The 19,920-nt window shown below is 39.5% G+C and overlaps 5 protein-coding genes and 1 pseudogene across 7 annotated transcripts; all 6 read right to left on the reverse strand.

Annotated features, from left to right (window-relative positions):
* Positions 1 to 138: 138 nt before the first annotated feature.
* Positions 139 to 1,254, reverse strand: LOC122991641 (gamma-crystallin M2-like). Its single transcript, XM_044364801.1, has 3 exons — positions 1,093 to 1,254; positions 688 to 930; positions 139 to 463 (listed from the first exon to the last, which is right to left on the reverse strand). Exons 1-3 carry the CDS (start codon positions 1,099 to 1,101, stop codon positions 188 to 190), a joined length of 528 nt encoding a protein of 175 aa, XP_044220736.1. The 5' UTR covers positions 1,102 to 1,254; the 3' UTR covers positions 139 to 187.
* A 38-nt stretch (positions 1,255 to 1,292) lies between these two features.
* On the reverse strand, positions 1,293 to 3,555 carry LOC122992457 (annotated as a pseudogene).
* Positions 3,556 to 4,895: 1,340 nt separating this feature from the next.
* On the reverse strand, positions 4,896 to 6,372 carry LOC122992450 (gamma-crystallin S-1-like). The gene is made up of 3 exons (XM_044366243.1): positions 6,310 to 6,372; positions 5,931 to 6,173; positions 4,896 to 5,379 (listed from the first exon to the last, which is right to left on the reverse strand). Exons 1-3 carry the CDS (start codon positions 6,367 to 6,369, stop codon positions 5,110 to 5,112), a joined length of 573 nt encoding a protein of 190 aa, XP_044222178.1. The 5' UTR covers positions 6,370 to 6,372; the 3' UTR covers positions 4,896 to 5,109.
* Positions 6,373 to 7,049: 677 nt separating this feature from the next.
* LOC122992624 (gamma-crystallin M2-like) lies at positions 7,050 to 8,149 on the reverse strand (the record flags this gene model as incomplete). Its single annotated transcript, XM_044366479.1, has 2 exons — positions 7,050 to 7,515; positions 7,808 to 8,149. Coding segments are annotated over 2 exons (618 nt in total), but the record flags the coding sequence as incomplete, so codon positions are not given.
* Positions 8,150 to 8,902: 753 nt separating this feature from the next.
* LOC122992623 (uncharacterized protein C2orf80-like) lies at positions 8,903 to 12,733 on the reverse strand. Its single transcript, XM_044366478.1, has 8 exons — positions 12,456 to 12,733; positions 12,288 to 12,369; positions 11,732 to 11,814; positions 10,866 to 10,956; positions 10,301 to 10,378; positions 10,074 to 10,161; positions 9,462 to 9,571; positions 8,903 to 9,173 (listed from the first exon to the last, which is right to left on the reverse strand). The coding sequence occupies exons 1-8, from the start codon at positions 12,494 to 12,496 to the stop codon at positions 9,105 to 9,107; spliced, it is 642 nt and encodes a 213-aa protein (XP_044222413.1). The 5' UTR covers positions 12,497 to 12,733; the 3' UTR covers positions 8,903 to 9,104.
* Positions 12,734 to 12,822: 89 nt separating this feature from the next.
* Positions 12,823 to 19,555, reverse strand: sgo2 (shugoshin 2). 3 transcript variants are annotated; one of them, XM_044366475.1, is made up of 9 exons: positions 19,321 to 19,555; positions 18,834 to 18,957; positions 18,540 to 18,715; positions 18,368 to 18,442; positions 17,604 to 17,671; positions 17,327 to 17,478; positions 15,011 to 17,197; positions 13,666 to 13,780; positions 12,823 to 13,511 (listed from the first exon to the last, which is right to left on the reverse strand). In XM_044366475.1, exons 2-9 carry the CDS (start codon positions 18,898 to 18,900, stop codon positions 13,379 to 13,381), a joined length of 2,973 nt encoding a protein of 990 aa, XP_044222410.1. In that variant the 5' UTR covers positions 18,901 to 18,957; positions 19,321 to 19,555; the 3' UTR covers positions 12,823 to 13,378. The 3 variants fall into 3 exon arrangements, with proteins under 3 accessions (XP_044222410.1, XP_044222411.1, XP_044222412.1); XM_044366476.1 differs by having other exon boundaries at positions 19,382 to 19,554; XM_044366477.1 differs by lacking the exon at positions 19,321 to 19,555 and adding an exon at positions 19,138 to 19,202.
* Between the last annotated feature and the right edge of the window lie 365 nt (positions 19,556 to 19,920).

Here is a 19,920-nt window from a genome sequence, read left to right on the forward strand (position 1 = left end):
AAAAATGCTAACAAAATGTAGTGTTAAGTATTAATTCTAGTGACCTAATTCCAAATTGTGAGGCAGTGCTGAGAACTGGCAGATAGAATAAGACAGAATAAGACATCAAAGTTTAATTAAGCAGTTGGTTTATTGGGAAAGCAGACAGTTAAACATGGGGAAAGATGCATTTAAATGAAGCCTGACTTCAGTTGGAGTCAGTGATTCTTCTGAGGGATCCGATTTTCGGGCTCATGCCTCCCCAGTCGCTGTATCTCCTGTACTCTCCGGGCCTCAGGTAGTACACTCTGCCCTTGTAGTTGGGTAGGTCATACAGCAGCCAGTGGCCGTCCATCACGTTACAGGAGTTGATGTCAGATATGCTGAGGTGGTCCTGGACATTTGGGCAGTCGTCCAGCAGCTCATGCATCTGGCCGGACATGTCGGAGCACTCGTAAAGCCTCATCTTGTAGGAGCCTTGGTGCTGGCACAGGATGAAAAACTCTGTTACTGTCTGCAGTGGAGTGATATACATTGCTGGTATCCAGACACATTTTAGTTGTTTTTAAGTTGTTTGACTGGTCAGGTATTTCACTACTGAATTATAGCTCTTGATTTGCAAAAAAAACAAGTATTTAATCTTGCAACAAACAAGAACTACATTAGTACCATTACTTATGGCTATTTCCACAAGTTTTTATGACATACCTGGGGGATCAAGCGGCAAGATCTGACACAGTCATTGATGCCAATGACACGCTGGTTATCAGAGTATTCTCCTCTCCTCAGGTAGTACTGGTTGCCCATGAAGTTGGGCCTCTCATAGACCATGAAACAGCCACTCTCCACCTTGATGGAGTTACACCTGTTGAAGTAGGAGTGAAGGTCGGCACAGTCGCTGCTGCACTCATGAGAGCGCCCTTGAAAGTTTCTGTCTTCGAAGAATATGATCTGCAAAAGCAATCATTGCACACACACACAAAGATAGTTTACCACAGAGCTGTGAATGTATAGCAGAGTAGAGATTTAAAAACACTCCATATAAATAAAATCTGAAGAAATTTAAAGATACGGTTGTGTAGAGTGTAAGTAAAAACATTTAATTTTCTTTACCTTTCCCATGGTTATGTTGGCATCAGGCTGTATTACCGCTCAATGCTGTCTCTGAGCCAAGCCACTGTGCTTTATAAAAAAAAAGACAGAAAGGGCAGCTGTGTGATTGCACAGCATAAAGTATTGTCATTCAAATATATCCCTCGCAGTGATGATGGATCAGGGGTGGGGGTGTGTGGGTGGGAAAATCTGTTTATGTATAGATGACTCTTGGTGTGTGATGATTTATTGTTCTTTCCTCCATGTTCATCACAATTTCCCCCCGAAAATGCCTCTGTACAATAGACTGATAGAGGGTGTACTGCACAGCATCAGCAAATAGTGAAGTTATACTGATATTTAATAGAAACAGCACATGAAAGTCTGTACAATTTATGATCTTAAGAGATATGTAGAGAACATTTTTAGGGACATAGGCCAACATAATACCTGAGGTAGAAAAACATCTTACTTTATGAAGCATTTACATAAATCATACATCACAGATCAGCCTACCTACCATCTATGGACATTTATCCTAAAGGTTACAGTATTCACAAATAACAGTACATTTTAAAAATGGAGATACTATCTCTGAGGTCCTCCTCACAACTAAATGGACTTTGAAGACTCCATTTTGCAATTGCTTTATTACGATGGTGAGTGTTTGATCAAGAACAGGCCCAAAAACGTTCCGTTGTTGCTCTTGAATGCTTTCCACCGAGTCTCTTCTTTGAGTCCATAATCCTTACATCAGGAAAACATACCATTCTGATTGGGATTAATATTTCGGAGTCTTTACAGGACACTAAGATCTTGTCTTAATCTTTGAAGTGTAATTCCCAAATATCACCACACATATCACCACCTCTTTGTCCTGGGCCTTCAGTATCATAACATCTTGAACTTCAGGTACAGTATTTTGTACTAAAGTCTTGTTGTCTGGCTGTGGTCTGAGCATGAAGCCTTTCCAAAAACCTCCATGCCTTTACGGGATCCTTCAAACCGATCAGTAGTCCATGATGCGTCTGATGGAGCCGACCTTGGCGCTCCTGCCACCCCACTCGCTAAACCTCTTGTACTCTCCAGGCCTTATCAGGTACATCCTGCCCCGGTAGTTTGGGTGCTCATAGAAGAGCCAGTTGCCGTTGGTCACATTGCAGGAGAAGATGTCGTTTGTGTGGAAGCGGTCCATGACGCAGGGACAGTCGTCCACCAGATCCATCATCTGACCTCCGAACTCTATCCGCTCATATAGGCGCATGTTGAACAACCCAGGTTCCTGGTGATAAATGAGAATAGGGAATTATAATTTATAATAAATATCAAATTTAATTTTGTCCCATGTTCTAGTTAGAGTATTGCTATAATCAAGCCATTGAAAACATTGGTAGATAAATCACTGAAAGATGTTCAGTTGTTTCAATCAATCAATTTATACATATGTATTCTCCAATGTTGACACTATATAATGAAATATTGAATAATTGTTGATGGATTGCATGTACCAACATTAGGGGAGCAATTTCAAAAGCTGATACAATACTGATATTTTTAGACTGAAGTTACCATTAGGTCAATATTTCATGATTTTAGTGTTTAACCAAAGATTTTATTCTTGACAAGGTCAAAAAACATCTGTCAGAAACATTTAGATCAACATCAGACTCTAAAACTCCAACTGAAAACCAGAATTTGCAACTATTTCAGGGGAAATGACAATGTAATAGTAGTAGGGAAGTGTAAACTATGTAAAACTTTGGAATATATTGCACTATTAAATGAGGGATTACTGTTCAGAGAAGGGAATCTGTGTCAAATCAACAGTAGTGTCATTATATGATGAAATATCTGATGTTAAAAGAGCTATATTTTCTCACTATGTCATTAAACTAATGTACTGTATCTGTGTGACCCTGGTTGGTGTGCAAATCTTGGCTTTGCCCAGAAACAAGAGCTCACCGTGGGAATGAGTCGGCAGGAGCTGACTGAGTCACTGACACCCATCCAGTGTTGGTAGTCAGGAAACTCTCCTCTCTTCAGGTAGTACTGGTTGCCGTTGTAGTTGGGTTTTTCATAGATCATGAAGGAGCCGCTCTCCACCTTGATGGAATTGCAGCGGTTGAGGATGCACATCAAGTCCGCACAGTCGCTGCTGCACTCAAAATGGCGCCCAGAGAAGTTCTTGTCCTCATAAAAGATGATCTAGACGTGGAAATCATAACGGTTTTGTTGTTATTTTTCATAGATCATGCTGCAGGACATTTTAACACTAAAAATTATATTATAATATACATTTGCTGCTTTCTTTCCCTGTTTCTGGCATTGTCAGTGTTATTAATTCCTGTAGGTCCGGTTTCACTTGTTTACGTCACAATAAGATATTTTTTCCTGTCACATATCAATATGATCAGCATACTGTCACCACCCACCCCCACCCCCCACCCCAGCCCTCCTGGGAGCTGTGTTGTTTACCTTCCCCATGTTGGCTGGTTTGCCTTGCCCTGTGTGATCCATCCAGCTCTTTGAAGACTCCCACCTGTTACATATATAGAGAATGTGAAATGCAGACTCTGCATGTGTCATTCATATTGTAATAGCCAGGAATCTTTGGCATCTGTGCCGCTGTGTTATCCTGAAGAGATGTTTAGGAGTTAGGTCTGTGCAGGTGAGAGCTGACCGGTTGTTTGGGGTTGGTCTGATTTTGTGACAGGAGAATTAGACCTGCTCTCCTTGTCGCCACTGATGGTGGTGTTTTTTACTGCTCCTGAAATGAGGGCAGTGCCTATTTTCTAGTGTATGCTCTCATCAAAGCTACCCATATGGATGATTTTGGCACCACTGGACTTCTTGGTATGGATTTTTTTTCTTTAACTTCAAGACTTACGTTCATTTGCAGAGTTTACTAAGTTTACCAAAGTTCAGTATTACCTTACAGTGATGTCACATTACAACTTTGTTCTCTTTTATCTGAATTCTGTTTTAGTTTTTATACTCTTGTGTTGTAAAATGTAATATTCTTATGCCCAAATAAGGTTATTAGTAGGACAGGAATGTGTCCCACCAACTATATACATTAGTAAGCTGAGTAATTAGCAAGATATGATTTTACTTTACTTAAACCCTCCTATTAATTTACAGTTGAGTACAGCTGGGTACAAATGAGTATTTGTGTCTTTTTTGTCAACAGCATTTTAGTTTGTGTTATCTGTAACATAACACAAACTCCCTAACACTGCCCTCTGGTGGATGTGTTCAGTGGTGGGATCATTTCATTGACCAGTGTCAAAAAATACACAAATACTGTTATAGCAATCTGCTATAAGAGTAAAAACTTTGAAATGTTTCAATCAGTCATTGATAGAATACTCTATCTTTGCTAATATAATGTCCAAAAACATTTAAAGGTTAAGAAAACAATGTCTATTTGGTAGCTGTTGTGCAGCTTTTGATCATATCACATGATCTTTATCAGCAGTAGTTGCAGAATTGTGGTGTTTTTTCTGAGCATTTTAAGGATTTCTCATCCATGCTGGCTTAAAAGCTGAGGTTCACTCTTTCCATGACAACTGGGCAAACTCCATCTGCTGATGAAGATCATGTGAAATGACTGAAAGCTGCATAACAGCTACTAAATTGACCTTGTGATGAGACTGTTTTCTCAACTGCGGTTTTCAAAGTCAAGAATAAATTCTGAACCTTAAGTCTAAAGATCTTCAGTTTTAAATTCATTTTACTTGACATGTGAAAAGTAGACTGAGTGAGAGGTGGACAAGCAGAAAGACTTTCCTTCAGCTGTACAATAGATAACGCTTGAGTCTCGATGTGGTAAGTGTCAGCGCTTGCAGTATTTTATTTAAGCTTCTGATGAGAGTCAGGATGTCAGGCCACGACCCTGTCACATCCTCATGAGTAAACATGCCCTCCAAACGCAGAGAGCAAGAACAAAACTGAATACACTTGAGCACTGACGCCATTTTATTCAGCGTGTGAAACAAGGCAAAGAGTAGACATTTCACAAGAACCGTTCTTCTGTCTTTAGAGATCCTTGAGACGCTTGATGGAGCCGACCCTGGAGTTCATGCTACTCCACTCGTTGAAGCTCCTGTACTGGCCAGGCCTCAGGTAGTAGTGACGTCCCCTATAGTTTGGCTGCTCATAAATCAGCCAGTGGCCATCCACATTGCAGGAGTTGAAGTTGGAGATGTGGAAACGGTCCATGAGGTTTGGGCAGTCATCCCCCAGCTCCACTATCTCACCTCCCATGTCGAAATGCTGGTACAGCTTCATCCTGAAGTTGCCTCTGTGCTAAAGCAGACAGGGAGGTCAGACAGGATTTCTAAAAGTAAAATCTGCTCATTTAAGAATACAAATTTGACTTGAGAATACAACTTTTGATAACTCAGTTCTGATAAAACTCACATTTAAGTAAAAGGTTTAGTTCATAAAACTGTACTGTAAAGTGACCTTTTTTCATTATTTTAGATAGATATGTAGTGTTTTTCTTTATATATCTACTACTACCTTGAGAAAATTTTCATTTCCAATAGATTATTTGTGTATATTTGTGTAAAAATGGAGTTCTCTACATGATAAAGGTCTGAATGTAAACTCAGGTTCCCTTCAATTGCTTTATTTCATACTTAAATTTTCACTTAATCTGCAATATTAGGGGATAGACTGCCTAAATAGTCCTGAAATAAATTAATAAACCCCTTTGCTATTCATGCAAGAAGCAGAAGCCACATTTTGGTGCTTGATTTTGGTCTGTTTATGATCAAATTCAGGTGTTTTACCTCTTTATGTCTTTTATTATGTACATGTTTTTAAAAAGCTGTCACTGTTACAGAAGGTCTTACCGTGGGGATCATGCGGCAGGACCTGACACAGTCATTCAAGCTTGTCATGCCCATGTAGTCAGGGTACTCTCCCCTCTTCATGAAGTACTGGTTTCCCATGTAGTTGGGACGGTCATAGATCATGAACATGCCACTCTCCACCCGGATGGACCGGCAGCTGTCAAACATGGAGTGCAGGTCAGCACAGTCACTCATGCACTCATAGTGACGGCCTCCGAAGTTCTTGTCCTCGTAGAAGATGATCTGATGGAGAAAAAGAAGGCAACTTCTCACAGTTGGCTCATATTTGACACTTCACAGTGTAAACCACAGTGATTTACAGAAAGTCTTGTTTGTACATCAATTTAATATCATGTGTAATGTAAAATGAGACACAAACCTTTCCCATAATGGCTGCTCCTGTGTTTTTGAACACTGGAGGTTGCATCTTTATATACATCACCTTGTGGGAGAGGGTACTGCCATGTGTGCTGTTATTCAAATGAGGCCTGATGTCAGCAGAGACTCTACCTGAGTCTTCCCATTCCTGTTTGTCATATCCTCTGTTTGGGTTTAACAGACACTGTACAGCTTCCAGCAAGAGCCACAGCATGAGCAGGCGCTGGAACATACAATGCTGAGCTCTTTTACCAATCTTGTGTTTGTTTAAATTGGGACTCAGTATAGGTGTACAATGTAAAAGTATTTTTGCAAACATGGGCAGATAGATATATAACAACTGTAACCATATAAGTGCTTAAACTTAAGACAGTATACATTTCAAATATTTAATTCTGTGATACTAAAGTGTCTCCTTTTTGTCATTAGAAAGTGTGTGTGGTAATGTGGTGTCTATATTACTGTTAGGGTCACACAACAGTTTTAGTGTAACAACATTAGTGTACTTTAATTCATGATCAGATTAAAACAGTGTTAGTTATTATGGGAAATAGTATTTTGAGGATTATAATGAAATAATAATAGTTATATTGATACTGTCATGTCCAAAGATGATTGTTTGCCCAAATTAACCTTTTTTTATGAGGCAGTTAGTTGAATCAGTCAATACCAAAATATTTATTCACAAGCACAAGGAAAATAGTTTACAAGAGATCCATTTATTTAGTCATTTAAAACCATATCATATAGATATGTCAGGTCAGTCTCCTCCTTCTCTGTCTTATCATAACAAAATGAAACATCCCACTCCTCATTGTATCATAAGACACATTATTTTATTAACATAACTAGTTTCCACAAATGTTTTTTTTGAAGGAGGAAATGTGTTTTTGATTAAACTAAAAAGCAAAATCAGTGGATTCAAATGAGATTAAAACTCTGTGATTCTGCGGAAGGACCCGGTGGTGGCGCAGGTGGCCCCCCAGTCACTGAACTTGCGGTACTCTCCAGGCCTCATGAAGTACTGACGGCCGCGGTAGTTGGGGTGTTCATAGAGGGTCCAGTAACCGTCCATCACGTTACAGGAGTAGATGTCACGGCTACGGAAGTGATCCTGCACTGACTCACAGTCATCACTGAACTCCATCATCTGACCCTGGAAGTTGGGCCGCTCATAGATGCGCATGCGGTAGGGGCCCTCGCTGGTCTGAAAAAATACAGTGAAGTACAGTTAGTTAGAGCAGCATCAGTGCAGGAGCCTTCTAGTTTATTTTGTCTTTGATTATCCTTCATTCTTTTGACTGGGATTAACATTTAGATTTTGAGTTTCACACTTACAAATCCTAATCACAAATCATCTCAGTGATAAATCTTTTAAACATACATTTTTTGAAAGGATTTCCTGGTTCTTCAGTAAGAACAAATGGCATATAGGTAAATCACTCAGCTAAATCCATATACTGTAGTCTAGAATCATGGAAGGCAAAATGTTAACTCACATAGGAGAATGTGCGGCAGGAGCGAATGGTGTCATTATAGCCCATCCAGCGCTGGTAGTCTGGGTACTCCCCTCTGGTCAGCACATACTGGTAGCCGGTGTAGTTGGGCTTCTCGTACAGCACCCAGCAGCCGCTCTCTACTTTGATGGAGTTGCAGCGGCTGAAGTGTGGGTGCATGTCCGGGCAGTCTGTGTCGCACTCATAGGAGCGACCCTGGAAGTTCCTGTCCTCATAAAATATGATCTGGGTCCAGGAGAGAAGATGGAAGCAGAAAGGGATCAAAGCAAGAAACGAACTGTCACAGTTCACAATAACAAGCTCATTAAATACTGATAAATTAGATAATATTGTTGCAGTATCATGTCAAAAGTGACCAACAGCCACCATTTCATGACACTGTTTCTCGGTGCGTACTGCAGTCCACAACCCACTCATGATGTTGTTGAAGCTGTATTACAGTTTCAACAACTCTGGAACACCGCTGCCTTATCCAAACAGATCTAAAACGTACATTAATCTCCTCTACTGTACACCGTAACACTGGTTTATGAAGATCATTACAGACAGAAAACATGATAACACTCTTACCTTACTACTCATCCTGCAAAGAGTACTGGAGCCAGTCACCTACGGAAAATGGTGGTCTCACAAAGCAGGACGAGAGCCCCTCTATATAAACCTCAATCAAAAGGTTAGCAGATCCCACTTTAGCTGTTTTTTCAATGAGCAGGGATTTAACACGCTGGCATCGCTGCCAAAAGTCTTGATCCTGGGCATAGAGCAAAAATCCCTGAATCATCACTGCAAAAGTCCTACCAGGCAAATTACTGACCCACAGTGCCCTTTTTATTGATATGGGCATCGCAGAGACGTTTTATCCACTAATCCGTCATCAAGTGGATTAATCTTTCCATGTAGAATGTCAGAAGTCATCACAAAACAGCAACGGCCTTTAACTATTTGTTGAATTTGAAACTGCAGTGAATGATTATCCCGAGCGTCTAGATAGAAGAATGTCAATATCTGTGTATTGATAATGAGTTAGTTAGTGATACCGTGATATGCTTCATCACCACTGATCATCAGTACAACACATAATCAGCCACAACCATCATCATCTTTAATGTTGCAATAACACTAATGACAGCAAAATCCAACAGAATAATCAAGCTTTGTTTTTATAAAGTAAAGGCAGCAAAAGTGGTAAACTGTAATCACTTTTTCCTTGTGGAAAATAGACACGAGGACCATCATGAGGACAGAAACACACTGCAGGAGGTGCTGCTTCAGGGGGACTTCAGCCTTGCAGAGACTCCTGTGAACCCTCATAGTGCTCAGCTTTGTCCTCATGACACTCAGTGCTGTCCTGAGAGTGAGAAATAGGAGAGAAGAAGTGGTGTTGGGTTAAGATTATGTCTGTTTATATCCACAGGGTGGCAGTAGAGGCCTTTCATGCATGTTTTAAACCAAGATAAAGTTCTGAAAACTTCCTCTTTGGCAAATCTTCATGACTTCAATCACACCAACTTTATTAAGATTTTTTTCAAGGCTCTTTCCTGTTGTCAACATTTTCTGATTTCCTTTTCCACTCAAATATTCTGATCAAAAATAGAAATGGAAAAACTGCAGAAATTCAGATGCTGTGGCTACTTACACTGAGAAAGGAGTGAGAAGAGGATGAAGATGATGAAGACTGCACTGAAACTCCTCTGGTGGGGGCACTGGTCTTTGCCCTCTCAGACAGCCATCTTTTCAACTTTTGATCTACAAGAGTTTTTCAAGGTTTTTAAAATAAATCACAATTGATAGGAATAAATTAGGAAAGAAAGAAAAGCAGCTTGACAAAAATTCTCTAAACAAGGTCCAAATTATTTGTTGTTTCCAAAGCTTTCAACCAAATATCATTGCCCTTTTCAGCATTCATAGTTTCTCAGTTGTCTTGGTGATCTCAATGATATATTTTTTTGTCAAGCTACTACTTCCAAAGTCAGAATGAACCTTCAGCTAAAAAGAAAGACTATTTCTGCTGTGCAAATGCTGTTTTTTTCTGGCCTCAAATCAGTTTTGCCTGTTTAGGACTCTAAAAATTGCTTAAATGAAACAATATCATAAGGCAACATTATTCTTTGGTTGAACAGCTCACAATCATATGCAACCTGTGTGAGTGTGCATCGTCTGGCTATTAAGAGTCACAAGCCAGAAAAGGTTGGGAACCACTGTATTAGATAATACCAGATAACTGTGTTTAATATGCATACACACTTACTGTGCCTCTTGGAGTGGTGCACGGCCTTGTACGAGCCAAGCATAGCAAATGGATGGTAGGATAGAGTGAAGGGATAGACAATTGCACCCTATGGTTGAAAAGACAAAGTTTTAGCAGAATTATACAACAAAGACGATACAAAAGCATGGACAGCCACTTTCACAACAGTGTGTCAAAACTATCCACATACTGTATTTGTAACACATTAGCCAGGACAATTGTTGTACCTTGGATTCCTGGTTGGGGTATGAGGCAGCTGGTTTACACCTATACAGAGCCAAGATTTCCTCCACTGGCAGACTATCCTAAATCAGGAAAAAGGTGCAATGGTTAGAAACTAGCATATCAAAAAGCATTACATTATAGCAGTTAAACACATTCTGATTCCTGTGTGAGATTAATCTCAGGAAGTCTTTGGGGGTTTTAAGCAGGAAGGTAAAGAGTCTTTTGTTTGGGCCAATATTTCTCACATGAGTTTGAATTCAGATTGCACTTTTCTCTTTGAGTCAGGGCTATTATTGACGTATCTACTTACAGTCACTCAAATTTAAGCCCGATCTTAATGTTAATTTTTTTTTTAATGGAACTGAAAATGAACATATGGAAGAGTGAGATATACATCCCAGTTAAATCTCCATCCCACCTCACCCTAGTCCCCTGACCCCAGCATTTTTGCAGGACGCAGTTACACTCCTGGTTTGGACTAGGTTTTATTTAAAGGTACAGATGTCCGAAGCATATTAGGAAATTGTGTTTTAACAAAACCCACATTAATGTATAAATTACTCTTACCATAATCATCCCAGCAAAGGATGACAAGATCATGGCTTCCCGTTCTAAGCGGTTAGGGTACTGGGCACTTCCTGAGACGCTTGTTGTTCCACTGTGGCAGAAGGTAAAGTTAGTAGAAGATTCATACAACGCAGCTTAGACAGCTTCATATACAGTCACCTCTTGGAAGCGTTGTGGGTTCAAATACTCAAGGCTGCAATCTCATTCCATCCTCCACTATCTACAGTTTCTAGTCTTTATGGAGTTATAGGTGAGAACTCTCCGTTCAGTTACAGAACCGTTCATCTCATCTCATTCTGGTTCAGTCTCAGCTGCTCCCAGATGTTCCTAAACTGTGGCATCAAAGAGGATTTATTGCATTTTAGGACTACCAAGTGGACCTAGTGAGCACACAGTGGGCATGTATGCAGCCTCAGAAACACCAGTGAAGCGAGTCAAGCGTTAGGGTTTTCTCCTGGATTTTCTCCTGGGTAAGGGTCCATGGTCGTTACCTTGTCCACTTCTGCCACAATCCCTCTCATTTTCTCAATATAGCAAAATAAACCTCTATCAAGTGTAGTCGAACTTGTTAAATGTCTTTATTTCCCACATATATTCACAAATACCACCTTTTTTTTATAACTACACTATTGCATAAAATGGAAATAATCTAGATATTGTGCAAAATTGTTTTCACCCCCCCTTTCAGTTCGACATATTTGGTGTTTTTGGAAGCACTGGGGTCTTAAGTTGAATTTCAAATATTTTGTGGTACAGTATTTTGTAGAGATGAATCCACCAGCAGTTCAGAGTTTTGGGCAAACTGATAAAGATCCAAAACAATGTTAACTTCAGACTACAACTATATCTAAATACAAACAGCTTACATGATGTCTCTGTCAAACGCATCCCGTCCCTGTTCCCTGTCCAACCACCAAAGGGCAACACTGATGGCAAGATCATAGTGAGCCTGTAACATGCACACAAATGACAGAACCAATTAAAGAACGGGTTCACAATTTTTAAGTCTGTCTTAAAACAACAATCAGGAGGCCAAATGAACATTGAAATAGGTTTTTCTTGCTGTAATTATTCCTCCTGTTCATACTGACCATTAGAAGATCCCTTCATAATACACTTACAATGTAAGTGATGGGGGCCAAAATCCACAGTCCTCCCTCTGTGCAAAAATGTATTTACACACACACTGTGGATTTTGGCTTGTATCACTGAAAGCACATTTGAAGGGGATCTTTTAACAGCCAGTACGAAAAGGAGGAATGATTGCAGTGAGGAAAACCTCTTTCTGTGTTCATATAGGCAACTGTTTGACAAGCTTGAAAAATTGTGAACCTGTCCTTTAATTGCATCTGTGGTAGTTAATATTTATTCACAATGACCAACACTGCTTCTGGTAAAGACAATCTAATGCTGTGTTATTACCAGGTCATCCAGCACTGTGGAGGTCCCCTTTCCCTTGGGATCAAAAGAATTCTCTCTGAGTTTCTGCCCAATGTAATCACCCCTGAGATTAGAAAAAATGTGAGTTACCCTTTTAAATACACTTCATAACCATATCATAACAGTTTCTGGGTTTTAATATCCACTCACAGAAGAGCCTCAACATTTCTTTTCAGCTGCCTTGCCCCCATTTTCTGAATGGTTTCTTTTCATCTATGACTCCTGCAAAGGAAAACATTTCAATACTTTCTGACAAGAACTGAGTAAAGTGGAAAGTCTGTGAAACTAATTGATGTACTGGCGGCAAGGAAAGGTAGCTTACATAACATCATTGACCACAGATAAGGGGGTTAATTTACTGCTGTGGATGCAGTATGATGTAGCCAGGTCATGAACCTGACACCTTGTTGGGCCCACACAATGAGCTACCAACAATAAAACAATTGTCCAGTATTACAGTCATCCTTAAAAATACATCTGTGACTGATACTACACAGCAAATCAAAAACAGAATCAATTTGATTTCTTCTGCACTAACATTTTTAATGGAAAGACAAAAAACAATGGCTGGCATAAGAAATTCCACATGCAAGCATTTGTACTCACCACACAATTCTGTGCGACTGCAAACTGTTATACAGCAAAAACAGGATGTTACAGTACTTTACATGATAACACTAAACCCTAAACATGGTTGGCTCCAGTCATACTAGACTGAATCTGGTGACCTTTACAGGGAACACAAGCCTTTAACAGCGATGTGGAGTCAACTTCTCAGGTGAACAGCCTGGACTGAATAATTTATGACCAACCTACTGTCAATCTCTAACAGTTATCAACCAGCCATCGCTGGGAAACAGTGGTTATCAGAACATACAGTGTCTGCAATGTGGAATGTGTATATTGGGTTTGGGTGCCCCAAACACATACAAGGTATATGCTCTGTCTGCAAAGAATGGTAGTTCATTTTAATTTGATTAACAAGACTGATTAAAAGGTCTTTATTCAAGCATTAAAGAAAAATAGCAACTTAAAAAAACTAAATAAATAAATGTATTAAAAAAAAAAAAAAATCAGTCAATCAAAAGGGATTCTTCCAACGCTGGCTTCTTCTGCTGCTTCTTCTTCTTCTTCTTCTTGCCGTCTTTACACACCGGAGAACTCAAAAACATGCTGTCGGTGAATTTATCTCCACGCCTTATTTTGCTGTTTAAAAAAAATAATGCAATAAATTCATATGCCTTTTATTTGTCTGTGCAGGAATGCATTTTTGCTGATGGCTTGTTATATTCTGATGTTTATATTATAAACAATACAGAAATAGAGTTGTCATCAAAGTTTACAGACATGAAGTCCTCACCTGTTGAGGGTGGGCTCCTTGTAACTGACGACACCATTTCGTCTCCTGGTTCTCCCTCTATTTTCCATATCTGGGGTTGTAATGGTGTTGGTCAGTGATGTTAAGACTCTTCCAACTGCAACACACAATAAATTAGACCAAAGTTTACTTTTATGTTTTTTTAGGCTTCTTTAACAAATTAAGCCCCAACAACGGAATGAACAGACACAATCAGTTTACAAAACAACATCTGCTTTTTCATATTACTACATAAAACAAACTAGAAATCAAACGAGCCATATTGACACTCAAATGATAAGACAGCATATTTTCTCCCCTACCTATAGCTGTATGTAGCTATGTTTTCCAGGTTTTTAGATATCCATATAGAACTTCTGCCTCAAACACAATGCAATGGAAGTAAACAGAATTTCATTTGTGGTTCTCAAAGGAATGACAAATGTAATTTAGTCGAATCAACAGCCACGTCTGTGTATGTTACACTGCATGATACGCACCTAGCTGTCACCAGTTTTGATCAGAACTGTCATTTTCGCTGCTGTGAGCACCACAACCAAATCACATCCACCTCCATTGTGTTGGGTTGGAGGCAGAAATATCAGAGATGAATATCTGAAAACCTGGACAAGATACTACAGTGGCTGGGGATTGAACATCAATACTTTTTTAGTTTCAACTAAACTATGTCCATTGTCAAGTACCAAAAGCTGGCATCAAATGTCTTGCTCTCTTATTCTTTGATCAGATAGTTCTTGATTTGAATCAAAAGTTTGCCAATTTTAGACTATTTAATTTAGATCTAGTTCTTGTATGGCTGCTTGTGATTGGACAACATTTAACATTTGAAACTTTGGTGCCTTTTGTTAAATGAAAAAAGGCCTTTGTAGGAAAAAAAACGTTTTCAATATAAGGTTAAAAAAAAGGTCTCATTTACGTACGAGTACCTAAACTTTAATATAGTATTGGCACTAGCATTAAAACATTTCAAACAATACCCAGCCTTCAATACCACCAGAGATTATAACTTTTTTTTCTAAGTTGAACTAACCAATTAAAGTTGAAATATGTAGTGACTATATCTTTAAATCTATCTGTAGAGTTTGGTGAAACACTAAAAATGACACATTACTCTTCATTCTCTGCTGCTATGTCAGGTCACAAATGTACGCCTGACAATGACAATGTCATCTAATGTAACTACATCAGATACCTGGCTGGTCAGATGCACAACAAGGTGAAAATATTTGTTAATATAACACTAGACGCTCTGTCATCTTTGTGGCAGTTGAAATATGCATAGTAACAGATTTCATGCAAAAAAATTGCAGTATACAGGATACCACACCTGGAGAGGCTTCAGTTGTGATGGTAGCAGACTCCTCAATCACTCTCATCCAACCTGATGTCTTCCTTTTGGGACTGTAGAGTAAAGAGCCCACCTCAGTGTCAGCAGTGCTGTCATCTGTGGCCAGCCATGGTGGCATCTCATCCGTCAGCAGGTCTCCCAGATTTTGATGAACTGCTTCATCACTGGTGTCTACCTTGTGGCTGTAGGAGACTGACACATTAGATGTCCTCGTGTTGTTTAGTGAAACACTGTCTTGAGTTTTCCGCCTAGAGACAACAAACGTCTCCCTTGTATTTCTAGTTTCTGCTGGTGTATGCAGTTTGGATGTCGTTCTATACTGTTCAGGATTCCAAACCATCCTCGACTTTGACTTGGTGGGTTTTGAATTATATGAATGTTCAAAGCTGTTATCATTTTCAATAATGTCAAAATGTGAGTCAACCACTTGTAAATCATCTAACTGTTCTTTATTTCTTTCAGGGTCATCCATGTATGCACTGTCATGGAGAGGTAAGGCCTCGTTGGCGTCCTGAAGATAACATGCTCCATCCCCAGACCTGAATCCTGTGTTGCCACGGCTACATTTTTTCTTCTTTTTCTTGTCACTTGAGTGATCAACACATTCCTCCCTCCGCACGGCTTTCTTTTTGCTGGATCGGCCAGTTTCTTCTCTCCTGGGTTTTTTAGGTTTCTGAACCTCTGTACCTGCAGTGGAGACTTGGTCCAGCGGCAGCACTTCGTCATGGTTCTCGTTGCTACTCAAGTCCTCTTGAAAGCTTCCTGAATCCTGAGTGGCCACCCAAGGACGCTTACAGGAGCTCTGTTTTTCCTCAACAAAGGCTCTACCTCTATGCCTGTGTAGATTTGGCTCTGAATGCTGCCTTTCAAAACTTGCATCCATGACTGATGATGGTTCTTCTGCCTCACAGTTGGATTCTGTATGAGAAACAAAGTCCTGCTCAATGGGAACAATTTCTGGTGACGCTCTGTTGTATGAGGTGCTATCCTTGGCCACTGAGATTACAAATGTCTCTCTGCATCTTGATTTGTGACTTCCTCCAGAATTTGTAGCCATCACTATTTTGCTCTGTAGTTTATTGCTAATAGAGGGAGGGGGGCTCTCATGTTCTGTCTCTGGATGTGTGACCTCATCTGCACAAAACAGAAACTCCTCAGGTGGTTCCTGGTGTTTGGGTGATTCATATTTTTCCTTAACTTCTTCTTCCACTTTGTTATGGACCAATTCCAATTTGGACTGACTGTTCTCACTTTCCTGAGATGACGAAGGCAAGGTCACAAAAGTTTTCCTGGTGACAAATGACATCCTCTTATGTTTGGTCTTGGACCTCCTGCATTTGATTTTAGATCTCGCCTCTTCAGCAATATTTTTCTCTGGTGGTAATTTCACACTTTCTTTGGCTTTGGAAAAGTGGTTTTCAGGATCCATGAAATAATCATCCAGGTCTGGTAAGACAATGTCACAGGACTCTGTCTTTGACATGGTAGGGTCATGGTCTTTGAATATGTCCTTTGACATTTTTTGAGGGTTGCAAGCTCCGAACTTGCTCAGTTTGGGAATGCGAGAGGTGATACCACTGCTACACTGTGTTTTTAGTAACTGAGACTCAATAACTTCCGGCTCTGCAAAATCCTTTAGTGCATGTTCATCTGTCTGTAACAAAGTCTCAGTGGGTGCACTCTGTACCTCACTCAACCTAGAATCTGTGGAGTTCCTCACTTGTGGATTTTCAGCCACAGTTGACCCATTTTCTTGTTCCTTTTTCTTCTTGCTTTTCGGTTTGCCAGAGCGGCCTGTTTTTTTGGCCTTGGTTTCCACAGTGACTATTTCAATAGCATTACTTACAGTTGTCATCTCCATTGTTGTATTCATAAGCACAGTGTTCTCTTGTCTGTTGACATGGTCTGGTCCAGTTTCCTTGACTGAACTGCTAGGAAGGTCAATATCATTAGAAAGAGATGGCTTGGATTTTTCACTTGTGCTGACGACAGAAGCGGTTTGACTGTTCTGGAGACAGTTGACTGACTTAACATCAAACCCAGGCTGAGAGAATATCATCGACAGCCTCTCTACCTCATCCCTTAGGCTGCTGGACTGACGGGATGTTCCTGTCTGGCGAGCCTGTATATACTTGCTTGAATGTCTTTTCTCATCGACTGTGTCACCTGTTACGGAAAATAGAAAATACAAATTACTATTTACAGTGAACACTACATCAGTATCATAGGGAAGATAACAGCAAATTATTTGATGATGATTAAAATACAAAAAATTCTAAATATTTATCCCCCTACTATTGCAGAGATCAGTGGATTCTTTGAGTCTGCTCTGGATACTGAAGACGTTTGCAGACATGTTTTTCTCAGGTACATCCGCTGTTATCTTTTGGGGGGGTAACAACAATTCCCTTGACATTTCTGGCTGAGGTGGTAACTCATCTGGAAGACTATAAAGGGAGTTAGGGAAGGGATAGCAAGACAGAAAGAAAGAAATATCAGATGTGATTTACAGAAATCAGTTTAAGAAACAGTTTTTGGTCCAAAGTACATTTCAATCTAAGACACACCTCACCTTCTGATTGGAGGATTTTCACTGTTGATGTCATCAGACTTGTAATTGTCAGATAGTTTAGGGAGATCCTGTGGGTGGATGAATACAGTCACAATGACAGGTTATGCCTGGTATATTTTGACATTTCAGGGCATTTGTATCTGCAATCGTTCAATCTTATAAATACTTGTGAATTTGATTAGATAGCAGTCTAAGACTGTCAGACTTATTTTACTTTTAAATCCCATATGAAACAACTGGCACAGAAACTAATATAAAAATGGAACAAAAGCCATTGTGCAATGGACCATCATGTCTGTGCTGAACTATGAAGATATCCTGTACTCTCATGCTGTTCATTCCACCTTAAAACAACTTGATGCAGTTTACAACTGTGCCTCACATTTTATTACAGGAGATAAATATCATACGCTTGTTTGTGTTTGTATGTAACTGGCTATGTTTGTTGTGTTTTCTCTCTGTAACCATTACTTGGGCTGTACTCAGGTCTCTTGCACAAAGGTGATCTTGATCTCAATGAGATCTCTGATTAGATAAAGGTTATATATACTTTCACAGCCTGAGACATCATTGTAGGGATAGACAATAATTACTATTAATGTTTATTATCTTTCCATATAATCCTATCCTGACAAAATTCCCATTAATTTATCATGGTTCTCACAGTTCTCACATCTTATTGGGATACACATAAGTTAAACTTATTTATCGCATCACACATGCCATAAAAACAATCATAAAAACATACTGAGATGGATCCTTACACTGTCAGAGAAAAGGTCAGCCACCATGTCCAAGTGAAGCAGAGTGTTGCTATGGAGATTTTTCAAGATGGGGAGCTGTGAACAGACAAAATTAATTGTGAGATTCTGTGCATTAAAACCAACATATGGTCTAAAATGACACCAACATGCCTTGGTGATAATGCAAACCAACCAGTTTCCTGTGCTTGTATTTCTTGGTGGCCAGCTCAAAGCACAGGGCCTCCACTTGTTTCTGCAGGTACACAATCTCCATCTCCAGCTGCCTGCTCCTCTCCTTCTGTGCCTCCAACGCAACAGCTAAGGCCTTGTTGTTGGTCTTCAAAGAGACCTTGAAGAAGGAGGAGGTGTCTGGTGCGTTCAAGAAGAAGCATCACAGTGTTAAATTATATCATGAAAATGATTTCACATTAAATATGTCTTCTGTGAATGTCTGAGAGAGATAAAGGTTGTAGTATGACAAACTCACTGTGCATCTTATTTTTTATCTTTGATGCTGCAGCTGAAGCCCGCTTGGAAGTCATTGAAGGTGGCATTGTCCTCTGATGGCATGTAACGCTGACTTCGATGGGTGATGATCACTTGGAGTTTCACTATGAATGAAAAGTGCGGTACAAATTAAATATATTATTATTATTGTTGTCGTATTATTATTACTATTAATATTACTATCCGATTGAGTCAATCTAGCTACACACCAACGTCAAAATAGAAAACTTGTCTGCCTATATAACGCGTAACTTACATTGCTACTATAAAGTTAAAGTTAGTACCTAGGTTTTGCTCTTGAATCGTCACTTATTTATAATTGGCGCTCCAAAAACGGCTAACCAACGAGGTTAGCTGACAATCTCAAAGAAAGTTATTGATTTTTCACGTTCAAACTCAGGCCAACGTTAACATTAGATGAAGTTTAACGCTAACTTGTTTGTTTGAATTGTGATTAGCTAACTTACCGTTATGCTCACTGGGTACAGCACGTTACTCTACTTGTTCTCACTCTACTGCAAAACTTACGCTAGTCGGCGGCAGAACTTGTGTCTTGCAAACAAATTTTCTTGATAACGACCGTGAATGAATCAAAGAAACCTCATTGTGAAGTTATTAAAAATACCGTGAAAACGCCACTGAGTCAATTTCAAACATAAACAAAAAGTCCGCCGCGCTTCTGCGCAGGTGCTGGGAGATGCGTCATGGAAGCATAAGGCCAATCAGAAACGATTATATCTGGGACGTAATTTTTTTTTTTTTTTTTTTTTTTTTGCTTTATTGAAACAAGTCAAGCACCTTGTGGATACAATTTGAGTCTATAATCACAAATACACAAGGGGGACTACAGGAATATTACAGGATAATAAAAATAAATTTTTAAATAAAGTTTACAGTGGTTATACGTTTTAACAGCTTTTTTGATTGTACACAGATTGTACATTCAGATATTGAAGAAATGTATTGTTTGATATGGACAGTCAGCTCTGAAAAAATTTGGCTTTTTGTTTAAGAATTTGGATTTGTGAATATATAATTTGGTCAAAATAATAAGCAAATGAATAGAA

The sequence above is a fragment of the Thunnus albacares genome, chromosome 11 (assembly GCF_914725855.1).
Source record: "Thunnus albacares chromosome 11, fThuAlb1.1, whole genome shotgun sequence".
Classification (NCBI taxonomy): Eukaryota; Metazoa; Chordata; class Actinopteri; order Scombriformes; family Scombridae; genus Thunnus; species Thunnus albacares.

Bases quoted from the DNA above. Each gene is read 5' to 3' on its own strand.
- LOC122992450 (XM_044366243.1), bottom strand. From the start codon at position 6,369: ATGTATATAAAGATGCAACCTCCAGTGTTCAAAAACACAGGAGCAGCC. The intron at 6,174-6,309 runs GTTTGTGTCTCA...TTTCTCCATCAG, and splicing joins GAGCAGCCATTATGGGAAAG to ATCATCTTCTACGAGGACAA. The intron at 5,380-5,930 runs GTAAGACCTTCT...TGTCTGCTTTAG, and splicing joins CCTGCCGCATGATCCCCACG to CACAGAGGCAACTTCAGGAT.
- sgo2 (XM_044366475.1), bottom strand. From the start codon at position 18,900: ATGCCACCTTCAATGACTTCCAAGCGGGCTTCAGCTGCAGCATCAAAG. The intron at 17,479-17,603 runs GTGAGGTGTGTC...CTCCCTTTATAG, and splicing joins GAAAATCCTCCAATCAGAAG to TCTTCCAGATGAGTTACCAC. The intron at 13,781-15,010 runs GTGTGGTATCCT...TGTGTGTTGCAG, and splicing joins CACAACTGAAGCCTCTCCAG to TTGGAAGAGTCTTAACATCA.
- LOC122992623 (XM_044366478.1), bottom strand. From the start codon at position 12,496: ATGGGGGCAAGGCAGCTGAAAAGAAATGTTGAGGCTCTTCT. The intron at 10,957-11,731 runs GTAAGCTGTTTG...CTTCTGCCACAG, and splicing joins GCGTTTGACAGAGACATCAT to TGGAACAACAAGCGTCTCAG. The intron at 10,162-10,300 runs GTACAACAATTG...TTTCAACCATAG, and splicing joins ACCCCAACCAGGAATCCAAG to GGTGCAATTGTCTATCCCTT.
- LOC122991641 (XM_044364801.1), bottom strand. The intron at 464-687 runs GTATGTCATAAA...ATCCTGTGCCAG, and splicing joins CTTGCCGCTTGATCCCCCAG to CACCAAGGCTCCTACAAGAT.